This window comes from Dipteris shenzhenensis, chromosome 7 (genome assembly GCF_047967505.1).
Source record: "Dipteris shenzhenensis isolate YYH24624 ecotype China chromosome 7, Dip_SZ_1.0, whole genome shotgun sequence".
NCBI classification, from domain to species: domain Eukaryota; kingdom Viridiplantae; phylum Streptophyta; class Polypodiopsida; order Gleicheniales; family Dipteridaceae; genus Dipteris; species Dipteris shenzhenensis.
Genome location: NC_141602.1, coordinates 56,084,339 through 56,104,599, shown reverse-complemented (window position 1 = coordinate 56,104,599; position 20,261 = coordinate 56,084,339). Strand labels below are relative to the sequence as shown.

General features: G+C 43.8%; 1 protein-coding gene across 2 annotated transcripts; it reads left to right on the top strand.

Annotated features, from left to right (window-relative positions):
- The first annotated feature begins 2,629 nt into the window (after positions 1 to 2,629).
- On the top strand, positions 2,630 to 18,298 carry NIAP (Major facilitator superfamily protein). 2 transcript variants are annotated; one of them, XR_015541307.1, is made up of 7 exons: positions 2,630 to 2,975; positions 3,807 to 4,087; positions 4,278 to 4,515; positions 15,822 to 16,296; positions 17,558 to 17,760; positions 17,837 to 18,180; positions 18,231 to 18,298. XR_015541307.1 is itself a non-coding variant. In XM_087376993.1 (6 exons), the coding sequence occupies exons 1-6, from the start codon at positions 2,649 to 2,651 to the stop codon at positions 18,068 to 18,070; spliced, it is 1,758 nt and encodes a 585-aa protein (XP_087233119.1). In that variant the 5' UTR covers positions 2,630 to 2,648; the 3' UTR covers positions 18,071 to 18,221. The 2 variants fall into 2 exon arrangements, 1 of the variants encoding a protein (XP_087233119.1); XM_087376993.1 differs by lacking the exon at positions 18,231 to 18,298 and having other exon boundaries at positions 17,837 to 18,221.
- The last annotated feature ends 1,963 nt before the right edge of the window (positions 18,299 to 20,261 follow it).

The window sequence follows — 20,261 nt, the reverse complement described above, 5'->3', positions numbered from 1 at the left end:
TTATGCTCAACTAAGAAGCATCAATGGTGCATTGTACTAGATATTGTTTTGGTCTACTTTATCAAAGAAAAACTACATGTATTTGAGAAGTTCATAGAACCAAAGCCATGTTTGAAAACCAAGAAGAAATCAGAATTAAGACACTAAGGTGGATTAGTAAGTATATGATGTCATTAGCATTCCTTAATTTTTGTCGCGAACATGGAATTAGGACACAACTCACATGTGTAGGTACACCATGGCAAAATCCAAAAGTAGAGAGAAAGAATAGGATAGTAACAAAAGTGCTGGAGCAATGTTAAATGTAAAGTATCTACCAAAAAGTATTGGGCAAAAGAAATTAACACAACAAATTATTTGCTGAAAGGTATGGCTCTATATGAAGCATTATTGGATAAAAACAAAAAGTTAACTCTTGGTGTGACTCAAAAGGACATTCCCATTAAGGGAGAGTGACTAGAGAATACTGCTCAATATATTTTCATTTACGAGGAAAGACCCACTCCATGATGTTGATCTTAAGGGAAGGTGTTGAGGAGCAATCTCAACATCATGTGTGCGTAAATAAAAAGAATATGGAAAAATAGGCCTTAAAGGACTATATGAGTTTGAAGAGCCCTTAAGCCCAAAAGGTATTGTATGCATATTCGTTTGTGTGCATAATACAACTAAGTGTCCAATTAGACCACTTATGTGCATAATAAAACTAAGTGCCGAATTGTGTTTATTGGCCCTGCAAGGGTCTAAGGAATGGACATATTAGTTTTTTGCTAATCAGGTCTATCCCACTGCTTTCAGTCCATTTGGTCAATTTGACCAATTAAGTTTTGGTTTAGTGGGTGTGCTCCTAATGGTTGTTAGGGTTAAGTTTTTATCCTCTTGCAGAAGTCTTAAATGCTTTTGTCTTTTGTTGGGTATTTCTCTCTAGAGATGGAGGCTCTCTTTGTCTCTTGTATGACACCACTCTTGCCAAAATAGCCACGCCTCCATCCACCATACACACACACACACCTCTTTTCTCTCCTCTCTTTCAGTAATCTACCTAGATAAAAAATCCTTGGGAGACTCAAAAAGGAAACAACATGATGAGATAGAAGGTGAAAGACAAGCATACCATTCCAGTAGAGGGTGCTTTCTTAAATACGCAAGTACAAGATCAACATCATCTTTTCCCAGTACACATGTCATCACTCCATTGATGCAATCTACTCTACCAATTACATAATCTCTCTCCATAACACCTAGTACTCTATGGCACCGCATTTCTCAACACCCCCCGTTTTTATCAAGCTACTTTACACTTACACTTATAATGACATTCCAAAAGGCAGGGCCTTAGTGGGATCCCCACCTTGTTTTTCATTGTCCACATTTCCATCTTATGTGTGCGAATGGGTTTGTACACTGACATTGTCTTCATAAGCTCCTGACGGTGAGGGCTGGTTTTGTTTGAGTAGGACACTTCAATATTCTTGAAGGATGGCGTCCAATGCTATTGCCTGCGTCTTATAGGTTTTGCCTATTAGCCATAGACAAAAACCAAAAAACAAGGATAGATTTTTGACATGTGGCAGCTTAGAGGAGAAAAGCTTAGGAAATGCTGCCACATGCCACCTTGGACTCCTAAACTCTTGGATTCTGCCCTTGGACTCTTGGACTTTTACGGAGTGATAAACTACTTACAAGCTTTTCCTTGACTCTAAGACTACCATGGGTTCTTTGACTATTTCGCGTGCCACCCATAGACTCTTGGACTGTCACTACCTGTTGGATTACCACCCTTGGAGTTTTACGAACTCATGAAATACCACAAGCTCTTGGAGTACCACACACATACACATATGCATGTGTATATACACACGTGTATACATACAGACAAAAACACACACATGCATGTGGTGGCTATGTGGTAGGGTCTTGCAAACTCCCTAAGGCTGTTTATACACCGCCAAAGGGTACCCAAGTATTAGTTTGGAATGGGCACACCCCAATGTATGGCCACCCAAAAAGAGTCCTGGGTAGTCTGGGATGGGCACACCCCATTTTCTAATTAAAAGAAACCTCCAATGATCTCTGAGACCCTAAAGCAAAGGTGATTGGCAGATTTGAGGGTGCCCATCGTTGGATAGCCAAGCTTGGCTGCCCATGGAGGGGCTTGGAGAGGGCAGGACGTGGAATCCACTTAAGACTACAAGGTTTGGTCATGGGTGGCATGTGTGTAACTCGGATACCCGCCCATCATTAGAAAATGTGCCTCCTATTGGTTCAAATCGCTGCCGAGCGACGGGTGCCTCTTAGGATGGGTTCTGTCCACCCATGGAGTAAGAAATAACATTGGAGAATTCACACTACCTGGCAATCATGACGCTGCTGATTTAGTCACCAACATGTGATTGGTGTATCGGTTCCATCATGTAGCGGTTGGCCATGGGTCTTCATGGGCCGGACACAAATCTTTTGTGTCAGTTTCCGGACTCGTCCCTGCGACTGGGCCAAGTTCTGACGGCACTCCTTCAGCGGAGGATGGCGGCCGAGTGGCACTTTGATGTGACACGGGTGCTGTGTCTCGCTTCTCTAGCTCTTATACTTGTCTTGTGGGCGAAAAGTGACCCGTCGGACTCCTGGACAGCACTCCACATTTCATATCCATGCAAGATTCATGGAGAGCTGCTACCGTTCTTGTTTCGACGACATCGAGCTATAGTGGTGGTATTTTGGCTACGCTCTGGCACTCGGACCTCCCGATTTCTTTGCTCAGCAAGAGCCGCGTTGGTTACCATCCCATCCGTCGGATCTGCCTGGGTGTTTCTTCACCGAACCAAAAGTTGTCCTGCCATAACTACAGGGACATCTTGTCAAGGTGCTTGCGAAGTCCATCAAGGATGGACGAAGAAGATATAGATCACCCGGATTTGACTCTTATAACTCGATCCCACAAACGCAATGGCTCTGTCAATTTGGCGACTGATGAGAAGGTGCATATTGCTATTATTTTTGCTCCTTTTTTTGAGTAAACAAGAAACAAGGGACGCGTACAGATGTCATGGCTTGACTATGGGACCAGTCTGCAGTATCTTGCATACTAACGGATTGGGTACGGTTTGTCGTAAAGAGAAGAATTGGTAGGACAGCAGTGATTGATCCGGGGCCTGTTCCTTTAGGGATCCTCCTCTATTGGCTGTGAGGTGCGGCCCATGTGGCAGCCCCCTCCTTCTCTCTTCTCTGGGCATCTTCTGCCCTAGGTTACCCTCCCCCACGCTCTCCTCATATGGGGGTTTACAGATGGGGAGGTGACCATTCCAACACAGCTTGCCTAAGAGGGCTTTACTCTGCATCTTGGGATCTATGATGCCAAGTCCTTCCCCCGTCTAAGGCAGGATCACCATTTGCGAATGCGACCCTGGCTCTAGTGTTTCCTTGTGCCATCCAAACCCTCCCACAAGAAACTGCGCAATAGGTGCCTGAGCAGTAATCTAATTTCATTAGTGAGCTGAGGAGCAGAAAGGAAACTGTAATCATAGCATTGAGTAAGAATATTTGTATTGCATAAAATATCTGGAGTGTTTGATCTATACTATGAGGCCTCTATTATATAAAGACTCATGATGGAAGTTGTCTAGGTAGCAGAGGAGTATGAAACTTGTTTTTCAAAACTTTATTGAAGTTTTCAGGGTTGATTGTACATGATTATCTTTTGATTGGATGCTTATTTTCGTAGATTATTCTAAAATTTTGAAGTGCCAGAGAAAATGTCTTCCCACGAAAAGATGTACATGTAAAGCTGATTTCCAGGGATAAATGCTCAGGTCCTGCTAAAAGAGGATGATCAGAAAGGTACATCAAGTGTTGAGGACGCGATTGAGATCATGGGATTTGGGACATTTCAGGCTTTGGTTCTTGTTTATGCTGGTATGGCATGGGTGGCTGATGCCATGGAAATGATGCTGTTGTCGTTTGTGGGACCAGCGGTCCAAAAGGATTGGGACTTGTCTGCTGCCGAAGAAAGCATGATCACCAGTGTGGTATTCATAGGAATGATGATAGGGGCCTACTTTTGGGGTGCTTTGTCAGACTTGAAGGGCAGAAGGTATCACAGAACTTTTCATTTTCTTCGAGTGTTTCCCATGTGCTGGAATACTTGAGATGATGCATAAAAGGGATCTTCCAAAAGCTATTCAGTAATTGTGGGATTACTTTGAGAGTCTCATCTTATTGTGTCCCCTGATTTTTGTGTAGACCAGTTATTATATCATGTGTGGTTTTTTGTGGTGTATCAGGTCTGGATTTTTGTTTACTGCTGTGCTGACTTTCGGTGCTGGGATTCTTAGTGCATTTTCCCCAAATTATTATGCACTCCTCCTGCTTCGTGGCCTTGTTGGTGTTGGTTTAGCAGGTGGTTCTGTAATTACATCTTGGTTTCTGGAGCTTATTCCAACTCCTAATAGGGGCCTTTGGATGGTTCTCCTTTCTGTGTTTTGGACCCTTGGCACTGTTGCGGAAGCTTTACTAGCTTGGGTACACCACCTTACCTATTCTATGTTCTTTCGTCTTCATGTGATTGTGAATGAGTGCAGGCCTGCCAGAAAAGAGGTAGTCTAAATGAGTTTGTACAAGAGATTCTGTGTTGTGAGCGAGGAAACCTTGAAAGCCGAATTCCACTTCAAACCGGAGAAAGGGGGCCAGCTCTCTGCTGTATGCCTTAGATTGAATTGGAGGTTTCTTACAAATTTCTTCTCGCTGGATGTCTTTCTTGATCAATTACCTCACATCTGAGTGGTAGCTTTGGTTCCCCTATTGATGTCCTTTGTTGATCCTGTTAGATAGGATCTCTTGCTTTCACATATCGATTTGGCAATTCCTGATATACTCTTTGACATCCTCACTTATGCCTGGCAATATGAATTGCGATTTTAAACAAGCATAAATATTTTGAACTCTTAAATGTCTTGTAATCAAATTATTGTGACAGTAACGAAGTGTAATGAAGGGGAAAAGGGGGTTAATTTAGGGGTGCTTTAGTGACGGTTAGAGGGGATAATGGAGGGGACTGTATAAGTCCAAGCCCTCCACTCTTGTGACACTTTTGATATGACATCTAATCCTAAGGGGTAGGGGATAGATTGGAGAAAGGGAAATTGAGGAGAGGAAGAGAGAGAGAGAAAGAAAGAAAGGAGATAGGATTAATGTCACATCAAACTGTTACAAGAGTGGAGGGCTTGGACTTGTCCCCTCCATTATCCCCTTATAGAGTCCCCTCCATTATCTCATCTATTGGACTTGTCCCCTCCATTATCCCCTTATAGAGTCCCCTCCATTATCTCATCTAACCCTCACTAAAGCACCTCTAAACTAACCCTTTCCCCCCCTTCATTACAGCCATCCCTCCTCAAAAATAAATTTGTCCTCAAAATTGCAGGCGATGGTTAGGAACCAAAGCCCCCTGCTGTAAAAAGGACATACTTTATCATGCATGCCACAAGGGTCAAAAGGAAATGCAATATATTCCTTTGCCTTGGGTGTTGTGGCACCTTCAGGGTCATGTGGGTGGCAATCCATCCTCGCATGCTCATGATCACAAAGCTCCATAATCACACAAGTTCTACATGTCCTCATGGTTTCGGTTCTGCACACCAAATTGTGCTTTGCTGTCCACTTCTCTCCACATGGGAAGCATTGATTGCTTTGCCATATATCCCACATGGTAGCTTCAAAACGAGCACTTCAATGAGCTGTCTTCTCATTGCATCTCTGGGTATGCTGTCCTGGAAGAAGTGAAAATCATCATCATCATAGCTGCTGTCCCGTCTTTGCATTGCCTCTCTGGTTATGCTGCCCTTGAAGAACTGAAAATCATCTTCATTATGCATGCTATATTCACACTCAAACAGCTCCAGTAGTTCTTTGCTTCCTCAACATTCCAGGGAACTTCAGTCCTCACATGTAAGGCCTTCAACCCTGTGCTGTACCGCTGTAATTTCCTTCTAGCCATGACACCCATGTGCGTATTGGGCATAAGCCGTCCTTCCTCATAAATCTGTCCAGGCTGCATTTGAGGTGGTGTAGACTGTATGTAGAGCCTCCCGTTTGAATGAGATTTGAGGACAACTTCTCTCATAGGCTTTTTGCTGAAACACAGCTGAGAAATAAATGCTAGAGGGAAAGGCTCTCTAAAACCATCCACATGAGGCCAGGATGTGCCAAATGGTAGTAGTGAAGACCGGCCTCTGTCCCCTGGACGTAACTCAAGGATATCAAGCCTTGGAAAAGTCACTGGTGGAAGTCTCTGGCTGGAATTTCCCTTGGGCAAGATCACAGTGGACTGCTCACGGATAGGCTGCTCCCCACAGATGGAAGGATACGACTGGTTGAATAATAAACACTCTACCTGCTGCCTAAAATGCACCTTGTGTGGGATTGCAATAAAATCCACATGCATTAGTTTACCTTGGTGCTCTACTGACAAGGATGTAACATTATCATGCCCTATGAGATCGCCCTCCTTGGAAAGAAGCTGATTGCCTTTGTCCCTCATGATCCTCAACTGTTGTTGTGGCAAGTTTGACTCATCCCCAACTATAGGCTTACCTTGGTCTCCAGCGATAGCATTTCCATGTGCATCTTTTCCATCAAGTTGCATATTTGCCTTACCTTGCTGCTGTGCACTAATGTACTGCTGGGGACAGTACCTATTTAGACCAATGTGGTCGTGCAAGGGCCGCTCGCTATCATGTCCATTTTTTAAAGTGTCATAACAGCCATCCTCCTGTTGCTGTCCATTGTCTTCATAATTTTGGCTGCCGTTTTCGGTTAAAGTGTCACGACAGCCATCTTCCTTTTGCTGTCCATTGTCTCAATAATTTTTTCTGTCATCTAGTTACTGCATTTTTCATTGGCAGTGGTCATGAACATATAAGCATCGGGGTTCTGCCATCTGGTAGTATCCCTGAAATCTGCATGCTTGGTCTGGTTTCAATTTCCACCGTTAAGTTCAGTCCCAGATGAATGCATCTCCGCTATGTTCTTAATGAGCATGGCATGTAAGCTGAGCAGCTTAAACTTTGATTGCCCTTTGATGTAGGCTTGTCTTTGACAACCTTGTGGGAGTCTAGGAGGCTTTTGAATAGGCATGCGTCCCAAACCCACCAACTTTGATCAATGCATCGTGCTTTTCCATGTCAATGGCGACAAGCTTGTCGTCGGTGCTAGTGGCCAGAATCTCATGTTGTCCATGGGAATCACCCACAATCAAGGGATAGGCTATCTCTTTCATCGGTGTAGGTAAATGGAGTTGGCCTTTTGTAGGAGTTGACAATACAGAGTGGACCTGGTGCCTGGTCAACATAGAAGCATCATCCTTGCTAGCATCTGTGTGGTCTTCTATATTTTCTTCCTTTATGGAGACCATACAATGCTCGATACTCACCTCCTCCTCGAAAACTTTCCTCAAAGTTTGCATGCCTAAAAGTATCAAGTGTAAGTGCATCCGCATCCTTACCCTGGTGGTCAACATCTACATCTTGATTTCTATCACATATTTTCTCGTCATTGCTTGGGTCATCATCTATCTTTTCACCCACCTGGCATCAAGCCCACATCATTATCACTGTTATGTAGGCTTGTTCCATCACCCTGCATATAGGTATTTCTTCCATTAGTATGCTGAACTGCCGGGGCATCGTCTGGAGCAATGTATGAGTCCTGCAAACTGATATGACAGCCCTCTCTCTCTCTCTCTCTCTCTCTCTTGCTGTCCATATTTGTTTATCCATCATGTGGGCTGCTGTTTTTATTCGAGCAGCTATCCCCACAAAACCCAATTTGTGATGTCTGCTGTCCACTATTATAGGCTTGCATAACCTTTGGCTTAGATAACCTTTAAAATAAAAAAACAACAACTATGAATAACTTCAGCATCCGCTAAGCAAAAAAAAAATAAAAAAATTCTCATGACTAGTGCTACCCCTCTGTGGGTGTCCCCACCATGCAACTAAGTGAACACAATAAAAAAGATAGAAACATTTTCTAGTTGACAGAAGTCAACTCACTTTGACTGAAGTCATTACCCTTGACCAACGTCAAAATAAAGTATTTTCTCTTTTGTTCTAGGGATAAATGTGTTTTGCGACAGAGAGTATACTACAATGCTATAAATAGAAATGTCCTCTTCATAGTATATGTGCCTCTTTGAAAGAGTTGTATCTCATGGGGAAATGTTCCATTGAAAGGGCGCACCCTTTCACAAGTGTCAATTGATCCAACTGTCCGTAAGGGTTAGGAATGGAATACCTCATGGATCTTGATACATGACAAGCCACTCAAGGTAATTTGAGTTGCTCCGGTACACCCCTTAAGCAATGCATTTTTGGAGACGATCCCATGGTCATTCTGGTTGCTATTATCGCAACAGTTTGAATGGAAAACAGACAGCTGGTTGACATTTTATGCTAGTTTTTATTGCATATCACTTTTGGCCAGGCTAGGGCAGTTGGGCCTCCAGCCTATTGTATGGTTGTCCTAGGAGGGCTCCTAAGAGCTTATAAATTTTATAAGGGTACAAGCCCACTGTTGGGGTAAAGGCACTATGGCCACCCAAGTACAGTTAGTACACTTAGTACTTTATTTGTTAAGTACACTAAGTACACCGTACTTAGTGTTGTAACCTTATCCTTTCAAAAGGTTGACTGTGTGCTAGGGGAGGTACACACATAAGTTTTATCCCCACACTTCTTGTGTTTATCGTGCTTGTGTGTGTCGGTGTGCTCCCACTCTCCCCTTCCACAACTGGTATCAGAGCCATCAGCACAGCCATCGCTAGGCAGCCAGCATCAGAGCCATCGCTAGGCAGTCAGCAGCACTGCCATCGCTAGGCAGCGGCGACAGCCTCGGCAGCCTGCAGACAGCGCTGTCAGCAGCGCCTTCAGCTGCTAGCGCTGCCAGCGTTAGCAGCCTTCGAGGCTGTTCGTCGCCAGCGCCAAAGCCACCGGCGATGCCAGCAGCCACCAGCGCCATAGGCGCCAGCAGAAGCGGCGCCACCAGCGCCATAGGCGCCAGCAGCGGCGCTACCAGCGCCACAGGCGCCAGCAACTCCGCCATCAGCGCCACAAGTGGCCACAGGAGCTTGTCCTCGCCATCGCCATTGCCGGAGAGCTCGGAGACGTTCACGATTCGCAACACATCGTAGAGCAGCCCGCTTCATCTGCTTTTTTTTTTTGGTTCCTTCAGCCTTCAGTTCTTTTCTGTCCCAGCGCAATTTCTGAGCTCATACTTGAGCATTGTGGGTCAGATGTATCGTCAGTGAGGTAGATATGCAGATCTATGCCTCCTATGTGAGAGAAATTCTCATTTTCTTTGAATTGCGGAATCAAGGGGCTTTTGTAGCCACAGCCAAGCATTGGCTTATACACGCACTTGTTTGCGTATATCCTCCTGATTGGAGTTGATTTGTGCAAGGATTTGATGCATTTTATGACTTACGGGACAGTGGCAGATGCATATGAATTGGGGCTTTTGACATTGTTATGCATATCAGTGTTGCGGGAAACACCTAGATGCTTTATGTGATCAGTGGAGCTTTGGGAAAGCGGTGTATGCACTAAAATCTTCAAAATTGGCTTCCAGTCAAGGGGCTTTTGCCTCATTCAAGTTCTAAACTGTGTAACACAGTTATAGAGGCAAGAGAAAGTCTAATTCTGACAGTTTTGGACAGTTATACAGTCAATTTCTGTTGCTGTACTAGAAAGTACAGTCGGGTACTGTCCGGAGTCAACTTTTGGACTGTAAACAGTCACTTTACTGAGGTTTAAAGTGCATAAAACAGTGCTGTTTTCACTGTTACAGCAGGGACATACATTGTGTCAAATCAAGGTACTGCTGTACTGTACTACAGAGCATCAATTAATGCATTAAGTATTGCTTTTCTGGATCTGCAGCAGGCAGGAAACAGACAGTATTTACTGTTAAGTGGGAGAAAGTTGCAGGTCCTGTGTTCCATTGCAGGAATTAACTTTTTGAGCACAACTACAAGTGCATCTGTGCACTTAGTTTGCAGGGAGTCAGGCACCCAAGCGTGGGTTATATTTCTTGCTGATTGTAATGGCTTCATCCTCGGAATCTTCTCTTCTCAATATTAAAAAGTTGCAGGGTGCTGCTAACTACCCAATGTGGAAAAAGATGGTCCTGAATGTTCTAATTCTCAGGCAGTTTCATGCTCCTATTATACACAAAGGTGTGAAGCCCACTAGCACATCTGATGATGCTTGGGCACTAGCTGATCTGTCAGCAAAGTCCATAATTGAATTGTCACTCCATGAGAGTGTTGTTTGGAATGTAGATGGTGAAAAAACAGCCTGGGGTGTGTGGAAAAAGCTATAGGACACATATGAGCAGCAGAGTGTAGCCACAAAGATATATTGGCTGCGCAAGTTCTTCAATCTGAAGATGAAGGAAGGGACCTCCATGGATGCACATCTCAATGAGTTTAATTCAATTGTCACTCAACTTGCAAATCAAAAATATGTGGTGGATGAGGAAACCAAGGGTATGGCACTCTTGATTTCTCTTCCTGAAAGTTGGGATACATTCACCACAGCTGTAACAAATGCAAACACTTTCATAAGTTTTTCAGATATCACAGGGCTGATTTTGCAAGAAGAGCAGAAGCTGAAAGCTCAAGATGCAGTAAAGCTTAACAATGCCTTAAATGCAAGGGGGAGAAGTCAGCAAAGAGGCAAATCTTAGGAAAGGGGAAAAGGGAGGAGCAAGTCCCGCTCCAACAAAGATGTTGAGTGCTACTACTGTGGCAAAAAGGGACATACCAAAAAGCAGTGCTTTAAACTGAAAAATGATAAGAGAGACAAGGCCAAAAACACTGATGCGTCAGATGCAAAAGCAATTGTACCAGTAAGCAATGGCAAGAGCAGTGTGAAGATTGAAGAGCTTCATTCTACACACGGTTATGACAGTGAGGGAGAGGTTTTATTTCTCTCTACTTTGGATGCTCATTCTCTCCATGCAGGAGATTTTGCAGACATGCACTCTTGGATCATTGACTCAGGTGCCTCATTCCATGTTACACCTTACAAAGAATTGTTTGTAAGATATGCAGCAGGCAGTAATGGAGTCGTTTTTCTAGGGGATAATCATGCATGCAATATTGTTGGTGTTGGAGATGTCAGGCTTGTATTTGCTGATGGTACTCAGCTTATGCTTCACAATGTTAGGCATGTACCCGAAGTCAAGAAAAATCTGATTTCTACTGGCATGTTGGATGACGAAGGTTTTGTGACCAGCTTTGGTCATGGTTTCTGGAAGGTCACCAAAGGTGCCCTGGTTGTTGCCAGAGGCTCTAAGGTTGACACAATGTATACTCTTCATGCTAAAGTATGTAATCATGCTGATATTCATGCCACCGAGCTGCCGAATATTTCTATGTGGCATAGCCGGATAAATGGTAGACAGTTACAGTGTCCTCATAAAAGGAGATTAGGACATAAAGATGCTCAACTTGAGCTTGTGCATACAGACGTGTGTGAGATGCCTAGTCCTTCACTTGGAGGTGCACGGTACTTTGTCACATTTATAGATGATTCCACAAGGAAGGTGTGGGTGTATCCTCTTCGATTGAAGAGTGATGTCTTTCCAGTGTTCTAGAAATGGCTTGCTATGGTTGAGAACCAAACAGGCAGAACACTGAAGGCTTTGCGGTCAGATAACGGTGGGGAGTATAAGTCTAATGCATTCAATGCATTTTGTGATGCTAGAGGTATTAAAAGAGAACTCACTGCTCCTTACAGTCCAGCGCAAAATGGCACTGCAGAGCGCATGAATAGAACCATACAAGAAAAGTCTCGCTCTATGATGTCACATGCTGCTTTACCTCATGGATTTTGGGCTGAAGCTGTAAAAACAGCAGTACACCTCATCAATAGGTCACCAAATAAAAGACTAGATGGCAGAGTGCCAGAGGAGCTTTGGACAGGAAAACCTCCTTCCTATAAGCACTTGAGGGTCTTTGGCTGCACGGCGTACGTGCATATACGCAGAGAAGATCGCAGCAAGCTTGATCCTAAGTCTCTTAAATGCATTTTTCTTGGATATGGTGACAGTGGTGAGATGGGTTACCGCCTATGGGATCCTGTGAATGAGAAGCTAATACGCAGCAATGATGTCTTATTTGATGAGTCATGTATGTTTAAGGCAGCAGATAAGCCTTCTGATGCTTCAGAGGTTGACATTGATGACTCGGGACATCCTGTACAATTCAGGCAGGCTGCAAATCAGCCACAACAGCAATGTAATCAGCCAATGCATGATGCTGCAGCAGGTCTGATCTACTAGAACAGCAACCTGTTTTAGGTGAGCAGCAAGTTGGACAGCAAGACCAATGGGTCCGAAGGTCCACTCGACAAATGAAACCGCCAGACAGATTTGTTCCAGGAGTAGATTTTATTATGCTTACAGATTGTGGAGAACCTTCCTGTTACAAGGAAGCCGTGCAAATGCATGATAAAAGGCTATGGGAACTAGCCATGAAGTCTGAAATGGACAGTCTCCATAAAAATGGTACTTGGGAATTGGTGCAGTTGCCTAAGGGCATGAAAGTACTGCCATGCAAGTGGGTGTATAGATTGAAAGTCACACTTGGAGCTAAGCCAAGGTATAAAGCCAGGTTGGTTGCCAAGGGCTTTAAGCAGGAGTATGGTGTTGATTTTGATGAGATCTTTTCTCCAGTGGTTAAGATGACCACACTCAGGATTGTACTTGCTTTGGTTGCATGTGAGAATTTGGAATTATGCCAAATGGATGTGAAGACAGCCTTTCTTCACGGTGATCTTCATGAGGAGATCTACATGCAGCAGCCAGAAGGATTTGCAGTCAAGGGCAAGGAGTCACTTGTATGCAAGCTTAAAAAGAGCCTTTACGGGCTGAAACAGGCACCAAGGGAATGGTATAAGAAATTTGATACCTTCATGAAGTCCCAAGGTTTCAGGAGAAGTGATGACGATCACTGCTTATATACCAAAAGGGCTGCAAATGGCAGCTTAATCATTCTCATTTTATATGTGGATGACATGCTTATTGCTGGTAAAGCTCGTAAGGAGCTTGATGACCTTAAGAAAAGATTGCATGAGGCCTTTGATATGAAGGACCTTGGTGATGCAAATCACATACTGGGAATGCGGATACGGAGAGACAGGGGACAGCATTTGTTGTATTTGTCTCAGACCGAATATATTGGCAAAGTATTGCACAGGTTTCATATGGAGGGGGGGAAGACCCTTAGTTCTCCATTGCCTCCGTATGTGAAACTCAGTGCAATGGACAGCCCACACTCAGATGCTGATAGGGCTGAAATGGCCAAGATTCCGTATGCTTCAGCTTGTGGCAGTCTCATGTATGCCATGGTTGCTACTAGACCTGATATTGCGTTTGCAGTGGGAGTGGTTAGCAAGTATATGGCAAATCCAGGCAAGAAGCATTGGAATGCAGTGAAAGGTATCATGAGATACCTGAAGGGCACACAGGAGTTGTGCATATGCTTTGGCAAGCGAGATGCAAAGGTGCATGGTTATGTGGATTCAGATTTTGCTGGTCATCCCGATAACCGGAAGTCTACTACCGGTTATGTTTATACATTCACTGGAGGTGCAGTGTCATGGATGTCAAGGATGCAGCAGTGCATAGCCTTGTCTACCACGGAAGCTGAATATATTGCAGCCACAGAGGCATGCAAGGAGGCCTTATGGTTATCTCGGCTAGTGGGAGATTTGGGCATTACAGGTGATATTCCATTGTTGCATTGTGACAGTCAGAGTGCTATTCAGTTGGCACACAATCCTGTCTTTCATGCAAAGACAAAGCACATTGATGTGAAGTATCACTTCATCAGGGAGGTGATAGATGATAAGCTGATTCAGCTTGTCAAGATTCACACAGATGATAATCCAGCAGATCTGTTGACAAAAGGCTTGCCTGCAGAGCGGTTTGCACATTGCCGACAGTTGATGGGTATAGGTTGAGCCTCATTTATTTTTACTTGAGGGCATATTGCCTTTAAGTGGGAGGTTGTTGGGGTAAAGGCACTATGGCCACCCAAGTACAGTTAGTACACTTAGTACTTTATTTGTTAAGTACACTAAGTACACCGTACTTAGTGTTGTAACCTTATCCTTTCATATAAAAGGTTGACTGTGTGCTAGGGGAGGTACACACATACGTTTTATCCCCACACTTCTTGTGTTTATCCTGCTTGTGTGTGTCGGTGTGCTCCCACTCTCCCCTTCCACACCCACTCCACCACACATTGAAGCTTCAGGGAGATGCTTGGCAGAGGAGACCAATAGCTTTGTATGTTGTCTTCAGCAAAAATCTAAATTTGTATGATTGGACATATTCTAGTCTTACAAAGGTATATTTTACATGGATCTTGGTGAATCTTTCGTAGCAGGTGGAAAGAGGGTCTCTTATCTCTTTTAGGATTCAGGCAGGCATCAATAACAAACGTAACCTTGTTGTGTACGTTGGCTGCATCACTATGTATAATGTAACATTCATTTCATCCTAGGAGGCACTTTGGATGACCCTTGCTAGCCGGCTGCAGACCTTGTAGATATCCAATTCTTGTGGATTATAGCCTGCAGTGCCCATGGTGGACTCTTTGTGAGCTGATGGTCGGTAGCCATGGGCAGTCAGGTGAAGTGCATAGATACACATAGTGGGAGAGTGAGGCTGATGTGGTTTGCTCAATGGCACAAGATCCTAGGACAAAGGCAAACTAGAAGAATCATTGAGAGAGGCGCAGTTCTCAGATTTGTGAGGAAAAGGTTCCCCATCTGAAGTAGACATAGCTCTAGGCCCAATGATACGCAGAGTCTAGCACCCAATATAAAAAAAATTCTTGTTGTTGTTTGGCAATCGGGGGGTCCATCGCTTTGCCAACTAGGTCATTATTAGTCATACGAGTTAATATAAACCACCAGCTTTGTGGTTTTGGGGAAGATGCTAGAGTGATTTTGAGACAGCTTAGCAACTTCCTTGATAACCTAGAGCCAAACAATGCCTTTTGCTATGTGGCTTTTAGAATTTCATCACTTTTCCTCCTACCTGGACTTTTACTAGTTTTTGCGTCTCTTTATTTGAATGGCATGCCTTCTTTGGTCTTGTCGTACTTCCCCTGGCTATCCAAAAGTTGTTAGTTTCTTTTTAAGTCAGATCCGATCATCTGGAACTTAATAAAGTTTTCACATAATTGCAAGATCTCTTTTTGGCAGGCAAGAATTCATCCAGCTTCAAAGGGTGGAAGAGGCTACACTCTCATGGAAACTTCACTTACTAGAATGAGAAATCTGTAATCAACGAATAAAGTCCCATTTTTTGTGCCTCTCATAATTTTCATTCATCGATGGGCCTCAGCATCCTATGTCTTGAGAAATGGAAATTGGCAGCTGTTGATAAATATGTGTTCTGTGATGCATGCTACATTTACACTTTACATATCTTTCTTGGTGTAGTAATCTATTTTACAAATTTTGGGGGGTTCTTACTTGGCAAGGTTGAGGGGACTAAAGGCAAACCCTTCAAGGCCTAGCAACGTTTTAGATACACATTACCTTTCTGCCTTTTATCAGCATTTGTAATTCGAACTTTTGTATACACTGTTATTTTACTAAAATTACAGCCATGTTCGGGATGGAACTTTTAAAAATTTGTCTCCTCGTTTTCTTGGTCTTGTCATGTCATATTTTGTTCTGTGATGTGTTTTTTTGTATGCTTAAGTCCAAGCTATGGTTTTTCCTCTATTTTGAAAACAATGGGGGATGCAGGCAGTGATGCCCATGTTAGGGTGGAGGTGGCTTCTTGGATTTTCTTCCATACCTCTCCTGATGCTGCTGGTATTCTATCCATTTGTCCCGGAATCCCCAAGGTATCTTGTAGCCCGAGGTAAAACAAATGAGGCATTGGAAGTACTCCAAAAAATGGCTAGGATCAACCAAAGGTCATTATCAATTGTACAGCTTCATCAAGAAGATGCAATCACAATTCAAGAAGGCCGAACAAAGCGCATGGGCCATCAGGCATTTCATCTGTTTCGGAATCTTTTTTCACCATCTATGCTTAGATCAACTCTTCTTCTTTGGCTCATTTTCTTCGCAAATGCTTTCACGTATTATGGATTGGTGCTGCTGACATCACAATTGAGTGGTGGAATGGTCAACTGCAATGTGGTGACGAATGCAGCCTTAAGTGGTGTGAACTCTGCAGATCTTTACAAGGAAGTTCTTGTGACAAGCTTTGCAGGTACTTCAGATAGTTTCTATTGCTAGCATTGATGTCATCTAGTCACTGCAGTGCAGCTCTTGTTGTTATCTCCAGAAGTTTGTACTCCCATGTTTTTGAAGGTAGGAAAATGTGATAAGATGTAGATAGTTTAATTGTCTTGCTTACTACAAAAAAGAAAATAATATTTAAAGCTGTAACTAGGTAGAGTCTTCTAGGAGAAAATACTTTCGAAGATAAAGGGCCAAAGCTGAAAACAACCTTGGAAGGCCTTAAAAGAGGCAGGCTTATGGTTGATATGACTAGGTATGTTGTATGGGGTAATGTAGATTTATTCTCGATGGCTTTTCATCAATATGCACTTGGGATGTAAACTTAAATGCATTCATTCTTCAGGATAAGTAAAGTGTTTTCCGTATAAGTGCTGCATGTTGGTGATGTCCCTCGATTATGCAAGTCACTCGTGCAATCACCCATTTTTGTGTGCGCATCCACTGGTGCACTTTGCATCTTAGTGTCCAGAAAGGCATGCCTTTGAAGACAAGCTCTCTGCAAGGATAAATTTTGTGATTGTTGCTGGAATGTTGTCAAGTTCGTACTTCAGTGTCTCTATAGATTGCCTTTTGGTTAAGAATAAGAAATGTATGAAAACAATAACTAAATAAAAAATAAAGGCAGGCTGGTGGTGTCAAGCAGCAGTTTTCTTAGACCCATTGGCTCCATGACAAATTGGACATAGCTAGCCATGCATCGACGCTGCAATCTTGATGATGAGAAATAGAGTCTTTAGGACTAGTAGGATTCTCCATATCAACCCCTTCTCTATCTCTGTGAGTAGTAGGATTGCAATGAGGGTCCAAATTTTTCTCTGTGAGTAATAGGGTGCAAGTTTTTTGACAGCACATTACAGTCCTATTGTGTTTTCTCTCAAGTATGCATGTTTCTTTGGTTCCAATTACAGTCCCTTACATTGTGATGAAGGTTCATCTTTTGATATCTCATGTTCATCATCTTTAATGAATATGGACAAAACACACGCTTTTTTTGGACAATACTTATATTACTTGTGGGAACCTCAGAAGAGGTAATACTTATATTACGTGTGAGAAAACACACGCACACGCACACTTGAGAAAACACACACACACACACACACACACACACACACACACACACACACACACACACACACGTGCACGCGCGCCTGAGGATGCGCCCACACGCGCGCGCACGCATGCACGCACGTGGATGGAAAGGCTAACACGTTCGGTGTGTTTTGCAGAACTCCCTGGGCTTGTATTATCTGCTGCAATAGTTGACCGTTTTGGCAGGAAAAATTCCATGGCTGCATTGTTTCTGCTGTGCAGTGCGTTTCTTCTGCCACTGGTACAACCTGTAGCTGCGGATGTGACAACCTTTCTTTTGTTTGGTGCACGTGCGTGTGTCATGGGAACTTTTACCATTGTCTACATTTATGCTCCTGAGGTAAGGATCATTTAAGCTGCTTGAAAATCGTTTGTTGTTCCTGATTTGAAGGCTTTAAAGCTCACCTCCCCTGCAGGTCTATCCAACCCAGCTGCGAGCAACTGGCCTTGGAACTGCAAATTCCTTTGCTCGAATTGGGGGAGTGCTCTGCCCTCTAGTGGCAGTGGAACTTGTAAAAAGCTGCCAGCTATCATTAGCTGTTTCTCTATTTGTAGCTGTCCCAGTTATAGGATCGATAGCTGTTATGTTCTTACCACTTGAGACAACAGGGCGAGTGCTGACAGATGTTGTTGATGAATCAAATCTTTAAAAAAGGAGCATGATAATCTATTGAGTGATGATTGATGATTTGTGTGTTATGGCAATCGATTGAACAATGTATTTGTGGCAGCTGAAACTTGCCACACATGTAAAAGCTATGTACCACCTTATAAAGCTACCCATGAAAATGCAATGAACCAAACACGTAGTTTCCTGCTCACAATGCAAAAAGTCTCTCAGAGACAAATTAGTGGTTTTAAAAATTTCTTCTGTTAGGACTCTTCGATTTGTCTGTGAACAAGAGCAAATGCTCACCACTCCATACATAGGATCCTATCGAACAGTTGGGGCCCAGTGCAAAGGGTATCTCACGTCTGCTTGATATGCATAGTTTTTCAGGTGCTCCAAAGCTGTCTTTGACTGTCACTTTACAGCCTCCAGGTCCCAGCTGCACAGCAATGACAAACCTCATCTGCTTTAACCATGGTCCTATGGACCCCCTTGGGCAACCAACAAAACAAATAGGGGATCTTCCTTGGGCAGAGGCTAGTCCACAGGACAAAACCTAGGAAGGAACTTATGTGGCACTTGCTGCTCAAGCCATTGCAGCTCCCTTAAGGCCTCAGAGTGCCCAGGATGGCCAGAACCACTCACTCGGGTCTCAGTACATTTCTCACAAAGGCCTACCCTCCCATAACCATAGGCGCCGTTGAGAGTGGTCCTTTCCATGTTGGAATGATTTGGGGTCAATGGTCTAGCTTTGTCCCAAACGGCCAACTGGCTCTAATCCTTTGCTAGTTAGCTCAAGACCTTGTAGTCCCGAGGATCCTTTTCCCTTTTCGTTGATTCCATGCGGAGTGACCTGCTCGATCCAATGCTAAAGAAGGCCATGTAGGGCTGATCATGGTTGCGATGCAAGAAGAAAACTGAGAGGGAGTCTTGTTAAGAAAATTGACAAAACTAGTGTGGATGTTTGTGGCATCTTTGTTCTAAAGCTCCTCGCTCTATGCCTACCAGAGAGCTGCATCAATCTCTTGCATCCAGCTCTTGGCTCCCCTTAGGTGGGCGAATGCTCATAGCCTCTCCTCGAGGTCCCCAAGGATCTAGCCAAACCATTCTCTCGCTATGCTCAGTCAATGTGCATATATTGCTCCATCATGCGATCCTCCTAATCTTGGACCTCTAGGTGCTAGAGTGGGGGTTGCCGCTTGAACTCATCTATGCCTTGGGGGTTGGCTCAAATATTGTTGCCTGAGAGATGCCGCCACACTCTCATGAAGCTCCTCATCAGTGTTGACACCTTCCTTGTGAGAGGAGCTTTGTGAAGCTCCATTTGGGAGACTCATGTTCTTGTCCCTTGTGTGAGGCATGTTCCTTAGAAGTTCCTGTCATAGCAAGAGCTTCCAAGGTTTGGCGCTTGGGGCAAGGTTCCTAAGTAGTAGCTTGTCCAACATGCCCTTGCTCTACATTTTGGATCAATGATACCCAATCCCCCTCTACCCCATGCAATCCATATGAAAGCACCAACAAAAGGAGTCATATCAAGCCTTAGCCAAAATGATCGGTTTTCCACCACCTTGCTCTTACCAAGGAGCATCTAGTAGAACTCTAGTAAGGAGCTTACATCGAACGCTCTCTAGCATTGGGGCAATGCATTCCTTTGTTGAGATGTTGAGTATCCTAGCTATCTTGCCATTTGCCCTTGTGGAATCCAATGGAAACCAAGGTTTTCCTCCCAATCGTGAAACTCTCAGGCCTTTTTAATAACCCAATTGACTTGTTCTAGTTGATCTAGGAAAAAGCCTAGATTCTCATATGGACCCTCCACAAATAGGTATGTGTCATTTGCACACTTAGTCCAATAGCTCCCCTCATCTTGCCAAATCAGGAGGTGCATCCAACAAGGCCAACTGCCTTTGCTTGCTACCCCAATGCCTTTGCCAAAAAATAAGAAAGAAAAGTGAGTGGGAAAGTGAGAATGCCTCCCTTGTATGCATCCACAATGAGGATCTGGTTAGAGTTGCTTGCATGGTACTCGGCAAGAAAGTTCAATTCTTGTCATAAGGCTTCTCAAAATCCCACAGGAGGTAGCGAGGGGCTAGGACTCCTCCTGTGCCTAATCAATGGCATCCCAAAAGGTGAAGATGTTGTCCATAATTCTTTTCTCCTAAATGAACCCGTTTGGGTATCATGGATGATGTCGGGGAGGTGGGTGCTCAAGGCCTTGGCTAGGATCTTGT

What these genes read in the sequence shown, in the direction of transcription:
- NIAP (XM_087376993.1), top strand. Translation starts at nt 2,649, where the DNA reads ATGCAAGATTCATGGAGAGCTGCTACCGTTCTTGTTTCGACGACATCG. An exon ending in TCAGACTTGAAGGGCAGAAG is followed by an intron (nt 4,088 to 4,277) that starts GTATCACAGAAC and finishes GTGGTGTATCAG; the next exon opens with GTCTGGATTTTTGTTTACTG. An exon ending in TCTTGTGACAAGCTTTGCAG is followed by an intron (nt 16,297 to 17,557) that starts GTACTTCAGATA and finishes TGTGTTTTGCAG; the next exon opens with AACTCCCTGGGCTTGTATTA.